Source organism: Protopterus annectens, chromosome 6.part0 (assembly GCF_019279795.1).
Source record: "Protopterus annectens isolate FY-2018-M chromosome 6.part0, PAN1.0, whole genome shotgun sequence".
NCBI lineage: Eukaryota > Metazoa > Chordata > Ceratodontiformes > Protopteridae > Protopterus > Protopterus annectens.
The window spans coordinates 1,952,906,633-1,952,922,609 of record NC_056737.1 but is presented as its reverse complement, the minus strand read 5'-3'; the positions used below and the strand labels follow the sequence as shown (position 1 = coordinate 1,952,922,609).

General features: G+C 38.5%; 1 protein-coding gene across 1 annotated transcript in view; it reads left to right on the top strand.

Moving 5' to 3' along the window:
* Window positions 1-15,977, top strand: part of ITGA4 (integrin subunit alpha 4) — a 1,222,769-nt gene that overhangs the window by 968,799 nt on the left and 237,993 nt on the right. Inside the window, exon 21 of the mRNA XM_044075262.1 lies at window positions 290-376. Within this exon, the coding sequence (XP_043931197.1) occupies window positions 290-376 (87 nt within the window). The remainder of the gene's footprint in view (window positions 1-289; window positions 377-15,977) is intronic.

Here is a 15,977-nt window from a genome sequence, read left to right as displayed (position 1 = left end):
ATAGATTCTTGATGACAACAGTCTATCATTAAGGATAAGCAGGCAGCATTGGTTGTACTTTAATCAGTGGTAAAGTTAAAATCTTGAGAAAAGCATGATGGAAGTGTTGTTTTTTTATTAATAAGGACGGTTTTCTGCACACATAGCTACATATTTATTGCATGCTTCATCTGTTGAAATTGAAAAAAAAAAATACAGTTTAAGCCTTTAGCTATTTTTATAAGTAATCATGTTATTTGTATATGGCAACAGCCCTTGCTGATTTTCTTTTAAAAATGTCTTTTTTCAGTGACAATGAAAATCTTGATATTCAGCAAGATAATTTGGCCTTTGTTTCATTTCCCCTGAGGCATGAAGTTGATCTACTTGTGACAGGGTATGTTGTTTATAAATACTTTTCATGAAATGTTTAAAGAGCTCCTGGCATCCCAAGGGATACCTTGAAATAATGTTTTAGACATATTTCAGCCTACAAAACATTTATCAGTTTCTGTATGTAGAGTCATATTTAACTCAGTGAATAGAAGATGAACATTATAGATTAGATAGCACCTTTACATGCGTAGATTTTTTAAAATATGTTTTATATTTTGAGCCACTGAAATTCTTAGGCTATGCTCCAGAACTTCAAAAAGTAGACAGAAAAGCAATCAATTTTTCATCAGCAAAACACTTCAAAATACTTCACCTTGCTGAAATGGTAAACTAGTTCTTTTTGATACTATTAATCTGTTAGAAATAAAACTGTGGATATGGAAGGGAATGCCTAGTGTGATGGCACATATGGAAGGGAATGTCTAGTGCAATGGCATATATGGAAGGGCTTTCCTAGTAGACTGGGAATGTGTATTGTGATGATACATATGGAAGGGAATGTCTAGTGCAGTGCTACGTAGGGAAGGGAATGTCTAGAGTGATGGCACATAGACAATGGAATGTCTAGTTTGATGGCATATACATAAATGAATGTCTAGTGCAATGGTATATACAGTGTGACATTTGTAAGGGAATGTTGAGTGTGATGGTACATATACAAGGAATGTCTAGTGCAGTGACACATGGAAGGACATGTCTTGTGTTGCAGCACATATGGATGGAAATGTTTAGTGCAATGGCACATATGGATGAGAATGTCTAGTGCAGAGGCACATATGGAAAGGAATGTTTAGTCTGATGACACATATGGAATGGAATGTCTAGTGTGATGGCATATATATAAGGGAATGTTTAGTGCTATATATATATACATATATATATATATATATATATATATATATATATATATATATATATATATATATGGGAATCCCTACTACTGTGGTACATTTAGAAGTAAATTTCTAGTGCAATGTCATATAATTTTTAGTGTCAATGGTCAGGTTAACTTGGGTTTTAACCACTGACACTTATTCATACTTTTCATCATTTTCACAGACATGTCATGGCATTCTTTTTTCATGTTGCAGCGTGGCTTGTGAGACATGATATGATTCAAGATGGAGTGGGAGATGGACCACATTGTTTGCATTCTTAGAATATACACTCTATCAGATTGCATTTTATTAGCAAGACACTATAAAAATGTTTTCCCCATTTTGTGGTAATAATTTAATTTGTCTATTTTTATAATTTCTTCTCCCAAAACTATGGTTGTGATGTTTTGTAGAATAAGATTTCTTAATGGAACTGAAGTTTATTTTTTCTTGATTATTAAAGTCTCTAAAATCCTGTGGGAACATTAGAAACATTTTCAGGCAGAAGGGAAATTTACAATGCATGTATTCAAACCTTTTCATTCTAAGAATGTTTTGTTATGATGGCAACGCTCCCAAGTTTTGCTGACGTTAACACACACCGAAATAAAAAGAAAAAATTATATTGAAAACATTGTTTCTGCATTTGAAAAGTAAACCAAGTAAAATCATATCTGAATGAATTTGCAGCTTTATTGGCAACCATCATGAAATCTGAGAGTTTGTAGCAACATTTTGAGGTATCACCATTTTGCCCGTATGCGTTTAACTCTTTTGATATGTAGGCTTTACTGTTACACAGCATAGCTGTTCTTCCAATGTATATTTAGACAGTATACTGACAAATGGTGTAAGAAAGGTATTTAAGATCTCATCAGACATGTTGCTATTCATGTGTGGCAAAATTAGCTTTATTTTGTGATTTTTGTGCATTTATTTTTTTATAAATATGCTTGTGGCAGGAAGCATAGCCATGGCCACTCTTCACCTACACTTTAGGGATCCCTATGATGTCTGAACTTGTCATGTCATGTTACGTAGTCCTTACTCTTTGTAACATTAGTTGGGGAGTTTGTTAATGTCACATGCATGCCTGTTCCTTGTTTTATGCACCAGCATCACGATGGTGCATGTTTTTCCATGGTCACCTTCTTAGTACACCTCCCACCACCCTTCCTCTTTGACATACGCATGATAATGGTAACCCACCAGCTTCAGCTGATTGCCATTTATAAGTGCCTGCTAAACTCACCCCACATGAATAGAAGAAAACCTCATCCTCCCATTCCACATGAATTCATATATCCAAGTTACTGCTAAAGTGAGCAGATGCCCCACTCCTCTGCCTTTAGTCTGAAGACTTTAATGCATTTATGCAATATGTAGTAGAAATAGTTGGGTCTATAGCAATCTGTAAAAGAGCAACATGTCCTTGTATTTTTTTATTACTGCTTCACATCCGCATTATCTGAAATTCTCGATATCAGCCAGCGCCGCCTACAACCAAGGGGGTAATTGTTACTTGTTGAAACATAACTGATCTATGTTGATTGCTGCAATTTTCAGTGCTCCACCTCTAGAGTCAGATGTTTAGGTTATGACAGGGATGGGTATGTAAGCATGCATTGTTTATGAACTGGAGATGTAGCATCAGTGAGTCTGTGACTCTGACTGCTTTTGTGAAGTTAGACTGGGATGAATCATACTAAATTTGAGCACAGTTCTTTGATATGCTATCACAATGAATATAGATACAAGATCACTTGCTTTTTATGTCATCACTAATGCCTACTGCCTTTAAGTAACTTTAATTTATTTCTTAGACATAACCTGTCACACAAGTAAGGGAAATGCAATATATATATATATAGTTAGAAGTTGGAAGTGTGCAACATTTGCTAACTTTAATCAGGAGATATACAGTATGGTTATAATGTACAATATCAGGGAGAGCCACTGTAAAGGTAAAATCACAACATGTGCCTTTACCCATTTTCTGTATTATATTATTCTGGGCAGATATTTCCAGTAATGGTAGTTTGTATTCCTTATGCAGAACCAGCAAAGGTTTCATTTTAAGCAACGTTCTTATTTTGTGGTGTAAAGCCACGGTGGTGCAGCGGTAGTGTTGTTGCCTCACAGCAAGAGGTTCTCCCATTCGATTCTCAGCTGGAGCCTGCATGTCTTTCCCGTGGTCGAGTAGCATTTGAAAGACATGCATGAATGGGATTGCCTTCATTGAAGGTTGGGCGTCAAGCTGGCACCTCAGCACCATAAAAATTTACTGCCAATCATTAGCGGACCAGAGTTCCACTGTGGCGACCCCTAACTGGGAAAAGGCGAAAGAAAAACAACAGCGACCAATAAACAAAATCACCATTAAACAACCATCACTGTATAGAATTAGATGCAGTAGTGTGTGTGTGTGTGTGTGTGTGTGTGTGTGTGTGTGTGTGTGTGTGTGTGTGTGTGTGTGTGTGTGTGTAAAAGAGAGAGTGACACAGAGAGAGAAAGATAAAGAAACAGAAAGGAAGAGTGAGGCCCAAAATTTGAAATGCATTTATTTTAGTTGGTTTCATTCAAATAACACAACTGATAAAAACAGTTAAATGTGAAGTAGTAGGAACCAGAAATAAATGGAATAAGTTTATTAGCAACCATGTATCACAATAAATAGTATATGCAGATGCTTTTGCCGATCAAGGCTTTATCAGATAATAAAATCATTTCCAAACTTCTTGTTTATAAAACAATGTGACAAACCATGAGACTTAGAATGTTAACTAAATAAAAAAAAAACAAAAAACAGTAGATGGCAAATTCATTAAACTTCTTGTTGCATCATTCTTATAACCAATGTCATATTGAATAATACAAATATAAAATAAAATAAATGTTTACACAATATTAGAATGTTTCAGGTACTCAACTATGTTATAAATTAATATTGAATAACAATGTTGAATTCAGCTTTTGAAAATTAAAATAGCACTCAGCTAATAACTCTCAAAAAATAATAAACGAGTCTGATCTTTAAAGCTGGAAAAATAGTAATATGTTTGTTAATACCAGGGGGTTGAGGCATCTAACTCAGTTCATTCAATTGCTTACCCCATTTATTGCAGCTACATGCTGACCTGGCTATCTGCAATGGCAGCAATCCTGAGGTATTGGAAGTTGATAACACAGTATTTTCAGATGGCAACAAGTGGCAAGTTATTCGAAAAGATCAGAACAAAGATAGTTTATATTTTTCAGATACTGTACATTGTTTTTCTCAATAATAACCAGCCAAGAACATCTATTATGAGTATTAATGATGATATCTCTAGTACTGGCAACTTTACTTCTAATTTCAGTTTTACACGCTTGTAACAAAAGGAAATGTCACTTGGCTTTGACTCTCCCGACTTGGTGGGTGATTATCGTACTCCTGAAAATGTTCCAGCTTTAGAAGAAATTTTGAGCATCTTTGAAAGAAAGTGAAATTTCTAAGTACTGTAACCTTCAATTGGACAATTTGCATCTAATGGACTGTCTACAGGTACAAAGGGCACCTAAAATATTAAGGTTTTATTGTTTTTCTAAATGGTGCACAACCTAATTATAAACTGTTTTTGATCTGATTAACATGTTTGACGGACATGGGTTGAAACACAATGAGATTTTACTCAAACGTAGTGAAAGTGTATGATGAAATTTACCGATGAGTTAAAACATCTGGATGATAAAATTAAAAATGAAATCATTCGATCATTGTAAATTTAAATATGATAGATATTTGCCATGATAGACAAAAACTGTCACCATATTAAGGCATATAAAATGAAAAAGAAATAAACAAACGAGAGTACTGAGAAGGATTACCTTAATAACAAGGCTTGTTTTTTAAAGATAAATACATATGCTGCATCTCTGGAGTTTCAAACTCCGGATGTTCATGTAAGAACTAATAAAGGTACAGAAGGGGATAATAATAATAGCTATAATTACAACCAATATGAGAATACCCACCTGTACGGAGATCAGAATGTATATTAAACTAGCAACAAGGGGAAATATGAGACCGGTATCAAGAAAATCTACCCCAAGGACCACACTATGACCCTGAGGGTCAACTGAGTTATTTTCATGGGGAGAGGAAGTTGAAAGAAAGGGAGAAGACAGTAATGTTTTCTATTGTTTACTGCAATGGTGTTTTAGTATTAAGTCACAAGGGCTATAAAATGTTTAAATATAGTTGTATAGATATTAGTACAGTTCATTTCCAACTGTTTGACAAAGGTTTTTCCTTTATATCTAATAATACAAAATCTTAGACTCGAGGTTTTTGTTGGAAGTTTTTTTTTTCTTTCACTAGGAAGCTGAGTGAGCCTGCAAATATATATTAGATTCTGTGTAGTACAAAAGTGCACATTATGCTTTTCCAGTGGCTGAAATATAATGAACATCACAATGGTGAATATATCATGGTGTTTTAAAATCAAAACTAAAATTTGTTTCTCTGTCTTCCATAAGAACAATGTTTTCAAGCATGTGAAGTGCTCAGAGAACACTAATTCTTTGAAATGTAAACTGCCACTGTATAATTAAAGATGCACTTGTCCCATCAGCTTTGCTTCTGGAAGCAAATTTGAGTACCTATTGTAAAATCAGTATACAAGTATGTTGCCATGAAATGTTACTAGAAAATATCGTCATTCACGATAAGGCTGGTAGGTAACACCGAGGATTAAGGCTATGAAATGTTAATGAGCTACGTCCTGTAATCCAGGGTTTGATCCCACTCATCCCTCATTTGCCTACTGTATGACTCTGAGCAACTCACTTAACCAAATGGTGTTCTGCAGCAACTGGGAAATTAGGCTAGGCTCTTCACTGGTCCTCTGGATCACGTACCCAGTAACAACCAAAGGTATTTAATTTTGTAGTTGTGGTGAGTTCTGTCCATTAGAATGCGCCATGCTGAATACTTTCATTTGATTCATTTCATGTAATAAGTTGATTTATTAACTTCTTTTCAGTATGCAAAATGCAGTGTATGCTCACAATACCTAAAATGGCATTATATTTTAATTAAATCCTTATACATTGTTTTCTAATGGTGACGGTACATGGAAACTGATGATGTTTTCTCATGGACATGTATAATTTTGCGGTTGCCAGAACATGGTGCCACATTTTTGACTTGTACAGCTGTATATAGACCAAATCTCAGAGAGTAAATAAATGCATTGCATTAATAGTAGAAATAAAACAGTTGAGTTGTCATTCTGGTATAGGTTTCTACATGAATTACTCATATTGTATAGCTGTTTGAGCTATTTAAACTAGAAGCAAAAGAGCAGTTCTTACCCTTTTCAAAATCCCAGAACTGTCATCAAACCAAAACATCAGTATTCACTCAGAAAGGGAAAATGGACTCCATGTTCTTTTTCCACATACACCTGTGACACAGGCAGACTCACATTTTTCTCAGTATCCAGCACCTAAAAATGCAGGCATTCTTATAGGTTTATAGTCATCATATTTGGGTTATCCCTGCCAGGGTAACCCTCGGCCGGCCTGAATACCAGAGGCATAGTATTTCTGTGTCTGTTGCTGTCGCTTCAGGACTGACATCAGGCCATAAGTAGTATAAAGTAAGGCAGCCGGCGCCATTACATCAGTCTTTCTTGCTGAGGAGCCCAAAGCAGAATAAGTTCGCATGAGTACTGGTCGGCCGCTACCTGAGTTCCGTCATCCAAATTGAAGCTGAAGTCTTCTAAAAGCTATGTACCCCATAGGGGATCCTTTTTTCTTACTGCGTCACTTCCTTAGGCCCAGACCACGACATCCCTCACTGTCACTTTTGTGCTTTGTTTAACACCAGAACTATATGTCATCAAGCCCTTATTGTAGCTAGATATTTCCACTTACAGTCCTCGAATTCCAATATGGCTTTGGTGAGCCATCCAACAGCAGATCTTCCAAAAAAATTTAAGGATAAAGACAGAGACAGACTGCTCAGGTCAAACATACTGACAACACTTCCGTTAAGCTAGTCATCAGTACTCCAGTCCTCAGTGAAGCACTTTCGCAGCCCCTGATGCCCACTTCTGTGGATTCACAGGCCACTACCAAGACCCTTTCAGAGTCCGGTATGCCACTCTCACCCTTGGATGGGTCTGGAGCTGCTGAGCAGGCACTGACTTCTGAGGAAGTACTTCACACTACCAGTTCTCATCACAAATCGACGATTTCTTTCGCGTCTTTGATTCTTTCAAAAACTACTGAGTTTCTACGGCCCAGGGTACGAACCACACCCAAGAAACTGATGACCCAATATCAGGCACCTGCTTCCTTGCCTCAGTCTGAAATGCTTAAAATGATGGAAGACGTTATCATGCTGATCAGGGGAAGCCAAGCTACCCCTTCCAAAAGGAAAAGAGATCTGTCCCCACTAGTTTTGTCTGAACAGGAGTCTGACTCTGATGCATCTGAATATGAAGACATGCAACCCCTCTCTGCTTATGAGGATTCTGATGCAGAGGAATCCATTCCTTCAGCCTCTCCACCCGAGGACTATTCCTTTGGGGAAACCCTTCATACCTTAAGGGAGCATTTCCAATGGGAATGTCAGGACTACCCTCAGTCTAAAAAGAGACTCAGAGAATTCCTAGATCTTCCACAGCACAGAACCCTGGCCATTCCTCCAGTCCTGGATGTTGTGGATGATGTTTTTGTGGAATCCAGTTTGACTCCTGACACCCTCCCTCTTGCACCCAGAAAAACTGACAGGCATTACAGAGTCCCTGATTCACATAAATTTCTTTTCAAAAACCCTACTGCTGACCCTGAGGTAATTTTTCAGGGGCCCAAAGGAATTAAAGCAACCTCTGCTAAGAATCCCACCCCCTCAGATAGGGATTCCCGAGCACTAGACAGATGGGAAAAAAAGTATACACCTCTGCTACTCTTGCTATCAGAGCACTAAATTGCCAGTTCCATATGCTAAAATTCCAGCAACATACCATGGAACCCCTCAAACAAAAAGTATCTTCCTTTCCTGCTTGTGCAGAATATAAAGAGTTACAAGAGTTAATACATTCTGCAAGTGAAGTGACTAAGCATACCTTACACTGTGGATTTGATGCCCTAGAATCTTCTTGCAGGGCAGCAGTCACTGGTTATGTACTTAGAAGGCATGCATGGCTTAAGAAACAGCCCTTCCCTTGCCAGACCATGTTAAATCTAAATTATTGGATGCACCCTTGCACAAAGACAACTTATTTGACACTAAGGAAGAAGAGGTCTTAAAAAAGATTGAAGAAAAAGCTAAATCTATGCAAACAGTTAAGTATTTCCTACAGGTCCAGCCATCAAGGTTCAGCAGGCATTGCCCCTCCAAGCACTGGTCCTTTCCTGTTCCCATCAGGTCAGTTCAGCCCAGACCCTGGGGAAGCAGACCCCCCCAGACAACAGCTACAGGGAATGCAGAGATCAAAACAGTGGAAATCCTCCACTTCAAAAGCAGGGAGCTCTAAGCCACCCTCTCATGATAACTCACAATGACTCTCATCCCCCACCCCCTCCCTACACTTACCCCTAGGGGGAAACTCTCCTTTCACACAAGCACCTGGGCCAGCATTACCAATGACCACTGGGTCCTCAACATAGTGTTCCAGGGATACAAATTTTCTTTCCACACTCTTCCAACCCCAAAATGGTTCCCAGATCTACCTCCAAACCCTTGTGCAGAGACAAAAAAGCAAGTCCTTTCCCTACTCTCTATGAGGGCAATAGACCATGTTCCTGCAGAACAGATAGGCCAAGGTTTCTATGAGGCCCCATCCTCGATCTGTCCATTCTAAATACCTTCCTGGTGATACCAAAATTCAAAATGTTCACCCTCCAGCAACTACAATCCATGCTCTCCAAGGATGCTTGGCTAGCCACCGTAGACCTAAAAGAGGCCTACCTCCACATCCCTATCAGGGAATCATGCGGGAAATATCTGTGTTTCAGGGCAGGATCCCTGCACTTTCAGTTCTCTGCACTTCCCTTTGACTTATCTACTGCTCCCAGAGTTTTTACAAAATATTTGGCTCCCGCCATTGCCTTTTGCAGAGAAAGGAATATTCAAAAATACCCATAATTAGATGAGTGCCTAATTCAGGCAGACAGTCAGGAAAAGCTGCTCAAGCACCTGGCCTTTGTAAAGTCCCTGCTGACCTCCCTAGGGTACACTATCAATGAAAAGAAATCCAAACTAGTACCCACCCAAAAGATTATATTCCTGGGAGCAAGCCTGGACACAGCATCCCAGATGGCATTCCTTACACCAGAAAAGCAAACTTACCTATCAGCCTACTTCTCTCAACTAGCCACCAGACCCCAGTCATCTGCAAGGAAAATCCTGCAAGCTCTGGGGTTCATGGTATCTTGCATTATACTCATACCATATGCCAGAATGCATATGAGGAAACTTCAATGGTACCTAAAAAGCCTTTGGTGTCAATACTCTCAAGACCTGGAAACTCTTATAACAGTGATACCTTGCCTAAGGAAAGATTTTCTTTGGTGGGCAGCAGCATGCTCCCACAACAAGGGACTACCATTCTCACCACCCCCCACCACCCAGACCCTCACCACAGATGCATCAGACTATGCTCGGGGTGCTCACCTGGATGGCAGGTGCATACAGAGCCAATGGAGCCCACAGCAAACCCATCTGCACAACAACCAGAAAGAGATGTTAGCAGTCCAGCATGCATTGACAGCTTTCAGACCCCTAAATCTCTCCAGGGGCTCTCCTGATCAAAACAGATGACACCACTGTAATGTTGTATATCAACAAGCAGGGAGGGACTCACTCCTACCCTCTATGCAGGCTGGCCATGACTCTTTGGCACACAGCCCCTGTCATGCAACTCCACCTGTTAGCACAATTCCTGCCAGGTTCTCTAAACTCTCTGGCAGACCACTTAAGCAGAAATCTTCTGGACTCACACAAGTGGCAGCTAGTCAAAAGAACCTTCACCCTAATAACTCAGAAATGGGGCACCCCGAAGGTTGACCTGTTTGACTCCTACACCAACCATCAGCTCAGCAAGTTTAGCACCAGAGAACATCACTGCATGGCTTGGAAAGTGGATGCCCTATCCTTCCCCTGGATCAATCTGTCAGTCTATGAATATCCTCCACTACCTCTCATCACCAGGGTACTGCTCAAAATAGGGGAGGAAAAACCAAGGACAAGTCTTATTGCTCCAGACTGGCCTCACCAGCACTCATTCCCACTGATGTGCAGCCTGCCCCCACTGCCACCATGGTAACTCACTCAGACCCCAACCCTCCTGACCCAGAGGGATGGAGTATTCATGCATCCCCCAATTGCAGTCCTTCAATTTGGCAGCCTGGCTTATTCCTTGACTACTGATCAATCTGCCGACCACAGTAAACAGGTTCTAGATGTTATACGTGAGGCCAGATGCCCTAGCATTATAACGTCATATGCTGACAAATGGAAAAGGTTCTGCACCTGTATTCAGGCCAAGGGAGCAGATAGGTACAGCCCTCCCTAGTTCTCATCATAGATTACCTAGCTGACCTGCTACATAGTGGTCTCTCCATTTCCTCTATTACAGTTCATGCCTCTGCTATTTCTGCTCATTTCCACACTGAGCAGCCACTTTTCTAACACCTTCTGATCAAACAATTCCTAAGAGGGACTAGCAACTTGAGGCCACCCAGAAGAGCACCCATCCCAGCTTGGGACCTTAACTTTGTGTTGGAAAAGCTCACCCTGCCACCCTTTGAACCAGCATCTTTAGCAGAGTTAAAATTTCTCTCCTGGAAGACAGATTTTCTTCTGGCCATCACTTCAGCCAGAAGGATGTGGAGCCCTTCATCAATCTTCCATGCTGACAAGGTTACACTCAGGACTAACCCATCCTTCATGCCCAGAGTGGTGTCCAGTGGGGCTCTCAACCAATCCATTCATTTTCCCACCTTTTTTCCTAACCTACAAAACAAGGGGGAAAGGATCCGGCACTTTCTTGATGTGCACAGACAGCTCAGATTCTATCTAGACAGGAATAACCCTTTCAGAAAGTCTGATCAGTTATTGGTTAGCTTTGCTGCAAGAGCAGAGGACAAAGCCATTTCCAAACAAACAGTTTCCAAATGGATAGCACACTGCATCCATTTCTGTTGCAAGCAACATGGGAAACCTCCCCCTAAGGGGGTCAGGACTCACTCCACCAGATCAGCCTCCATCTCTGCAGCTTTCCTCAGAGGTGTCCCCACCAGTGACATCTTGAAGGCTGCCACCTGGACATCTGTTCACACTTTCACCAAGCATTACCACCTGCCTATTTTCTCCAAATCAAGGGCAAGCTTTGCCATTGCAATCTTACAGTGCATCCTAGCCAGCTCCTAGTCTCCTTGACTGCCTCCACCCTTTTTCTCAGCTTTGGAAATTGAGCCAAATGTGATGACTGCAACAGTGAAACATGAAGAACATAGTACAGTTGTGTACACTTGCCATAAATGTAGATCTTCAAGTGTATTTACTGTTAAAGTCCTGGTTTCCTTCCCTCCCTCCCCCTCTTTTTTTTCTCTCTCTACTTACACGGAACATTTTAGTATTTACTTTCTACTGGTGGGGTTCTTCCATCATAACCTGGCTCCCACTTGGGGGTGGGGGTCTGACAGTTAGGGCAAGAAAAATGTATGTAATGTGTCAGTTGCCTTACTTTATACTACCGATGACCTAACGTCAGTCCTGAAGTGACAGTAACTGATGCAGAAATACTAAGCCCTCTGGTATTCGGGCTGACTGGGGGCTACCCTGGCAGGGATAACCCAAATGTGATGACTGCAACATTGAATACACTTGAACATCTACATTTATGATAAGTGTATACAACTGTACTTTGTATAGGTAAGAACTAGGTTAGCTGCCCTTGTAGCCATTTTAAGCCTAGCCAGTTCCCTTTTTGAGCTCAAAATAAACTATTGGGTATCAACTGGCCCTACTCAACCTATGAATGATAATTATGTGTTATCTGTAATGACAATGACTGTGATCATACCATAAATAATTTGAGGGGACCGATTCATGGAATAAAGCATGTAGGAGCTGCGTCTATCCATTTGTATGTCATGATGCAGTCCTGGGGTAAATTTAATGTTTCCCTTCCATATATCTAAGTCATGCTTGAATACGGACAGGTTAAACTTTGTATTATGTGGATGGGGAGTCTGTTCCACAGTAGCGGTATTCTCTGCGAGATATATCTGACCCTCCAAACCATTCTGTTGATGTTGAAGAAGAGATTTAGCTCCTTAGACTGAGTATTTCTGATGTCATTTGATTTGCTTATGTGCAGTAAATCCATCAGTTATGGGTCAGCTGATGCCTTGTATGTCAGACACATGTCACACACCTCTTAGCAATCTGTAGGATGCCAAGCATAGTGACAGGGCTTTGAGTCATTCCATATAGGACATGTTGTTTAGGCCTTGTGCCCTTTTAGTAAGGTACGTTTGTGGGTGTTCCACTTGTTGCATGTGTCTGGATAGATAGTTGCCAAAGGGAAGATTATATTCAAAGTCCGGCCTAATAAGGGCTGTGTAAAGGGGAGAATAACATCCCTAGATCTAGGCACAATCCCCTTGCTTACAAGCTGTGCAGTAAAGAAGGACTTTCTGACAACAATTGACACATGTTGGTAAGAAATTAGGTCACTGTCCACATAAGTTCTGAAACCCCAAACAACTGGGTAAACGTTTAGGATATTATTGTTAGTGTAGTAGTTCCCTGGGATAGATGATTTTCCAAACAATACAATAATGTATTTTTGTCATTTAGTTTCTAAAAAGACAGTATCCTACTTCAGACACTGAAAAAATGAAAAATATGTATAAATCACAGAGATAAAATATTTCTAAAAAATATTAATCGGGGGGGGGGTCAGAGCCTGAATGGCTAGATAAAAGCAGCAGTATTTTAGAGCTCCATACAATTAGTCAAATAAGACAGGAAAAAAATATTCTTTTTTTTTCTTCAAAGTATAAAATCTTATAGATAAAGGACTAATTTATATAATTAGAAACTTTGGTGAAGTTTTACAAATAATTTTCTGTCAAAAAACTTGGAGATATACTCACTTGTTAAAATGAGCAACTCAAGGAATTCTCACCAGGATGCTGCCTTAAAGAAGGAAATACAACAGATGACATCTACCCTGAAGGAATTGTCTTTGAAGATGGATGATTTTAAAGAGAACCTAGTAAATCTTAAAACAAGCAGTCAAAAACAGGCTGACACCCTCAAGCAAATGCTACAACACCACCAGACAATGATAGCAGGAATAAAGGTTTCTCTAGTTGACTTAGAAAGCAGACTTAAGGAAGAGGAAACAGAGAAAGAACTGCTTCTTAAACAAAACACTTTTCCTTGGTTAATAAAGTAGATGACTTGGAAAATAGGGAGAGGAGAAATAGCATCAGGATTTTTGGATTACCTGGAAACACAGAAGGTGAGGGTATTATTTCCTTTTTATCAAGCTGGATCCCTGACTTTTTAAATTAAAAAAAAAGGACTTTCCTTTAGCATTGAAAGGGCACACTAACTCAGACTTTCCTCCTAGGTCAATAGTTATCAATTTTTTTTTCATACTTGGACAAGGAACTGATTTTAAGATCTGCTTGGAGGAAGGCACCTCTAAAATATAAACAGAGCCTGATAAGATTTGATAACGACTATTCATCTAGAATAATGGAACAAAGGAAAAAAGTGTGGCCAATGATAAAGTTTCTGAAACAAAATAACATCAAGACACAACTTGCATATCCAGCTAAGATAAGAATACTGTATGCCAACAAGATGAGGACTTTTATTGACTTAGAGGAGGCCTCTTCATTTATTAATACTAATAATGTGATTACTTTACCAGAAGATATGGATTGGATGTCACCTTCTCTCAAGAGAACAAAAGAAACAAATGTCTGGACAGATGTCAAAAAGAAGAAGCAAAAGACTGATACTGTTACAGCCAAATCTCTCAAAGCATCTACTATGATATGAATTGTTTTAACATTACTTTAAAGGACCAATTTTACTGCTTGGAATTTTTAAACAAAGATAACTAACTACTGGAATCTTTATCTAGATTTTTTGAAAATAGATGATACATGAGAGTTTTCACATTACCTCAGGTATGTAAAACAGGGTACTTTTCTTTCACATAAGGAGGGTTATATAGCACATAAAATATATGTACTGTAAATCAACATACATACATAGTATAGGTGTATTTTCTCTTAATTTTCTCTTTTATTTCTCCATCTTCTCTATTTTCTCATTATTTATTTTAACTGCATCTTGTCTCCCTTTCTAAATTCTCCTATTTACTATACTAATATAGTCTGTATATATTTAATAACTCACTGTCTATACACAGATAAATAATAGTCTAAAATAATCTAGTTTTAAGGTAGACTAATTGGAATAGTGAACTTAATTAATTGTTATTACAGTATTTATTAGATTAATGATAGTCACGGTTATGCTTATTGGGTTTAGGGACATGTTCGTGATTATCTCTGAAATGTTCCATTCATGTACATATGTCCTTTGAATTATTTCCTTTTAGTATTAACAAGTAGGGGGAAATGTACTGTTGGTTAAGAGAAGTAAAGCTTTCTTCACATTCTATTTGCATTTCCATAGTTTCTAAGGACACTGTGAACCTGTGAAGTGATTTTAGCTTCACCGATAACAAATAATAAGAACAAGTAATGTTGTTTAGTCATTAAAATGAAAAACAGCCTACGCAAGTTAAAATAAATACATAATAGGACTATTTGTAAATATTTTATGATTTATCCCCATAAGATTACATATTCCTGGAAAAACAACTGAAATGTTCCCAAACTACATGTGCACTTAAATGTAGCTGCTTGATTAAACAGTATTACTCAGTTTAACATGCTGATTCCACAAGCTGTCTGCACAGTAAACATTTCATTTTATATATTACTTGAAATTGTCAGTCTCTAGAGCATATGAAAAGATACATATTACTTTTTGCAACATGTTATCTTTGCAGTTACCTCACACTCTGTACATACTCACTTGGCAACTGATAGCTATTCATTTAAAATATCAGTTTAAATATTAAATGTGCCCTTGAAATGCTATTGACATTCTGACAAAATATAATCTGAACTGTAAAATGAATGACTTGAAAGAAGTGAAGTAATGCATAGATTTCAAAGACAGTTCTTGACACTACAGTAAAAGTAAAAATATATATTCACAAGGAAGTATTGACATGTTTAATCTTCCAGTTAAAATAGCTTACTGTCAACATTTTGTGATATAAGAAAGTTTGAAGAGCTAGGAAGTTACTATTATTTGTCTTTATAATGATTATTAGACAGGTGTTAGACTCTGCTTTGTTTAATGAATTGTGACATATGTTTATGAGGAAAAGAGGACTCAATTAATCACATTGGACTACACATTCCTGGAAACTCAACTGAAATGTCCCCAAATTACTTGTGAACTTAAATGAAACTGCCTGATTAATAAGCATAACTTACTTTAACAACCTGAATCCATAAGCTATCTGCTCTATACATGCTATGTTATGTATGTCACTTGCATATGACTGTCTCTAGACCACACGAAAAATACATATTATTTTTGCAACATGCTATATTTGCACTAAC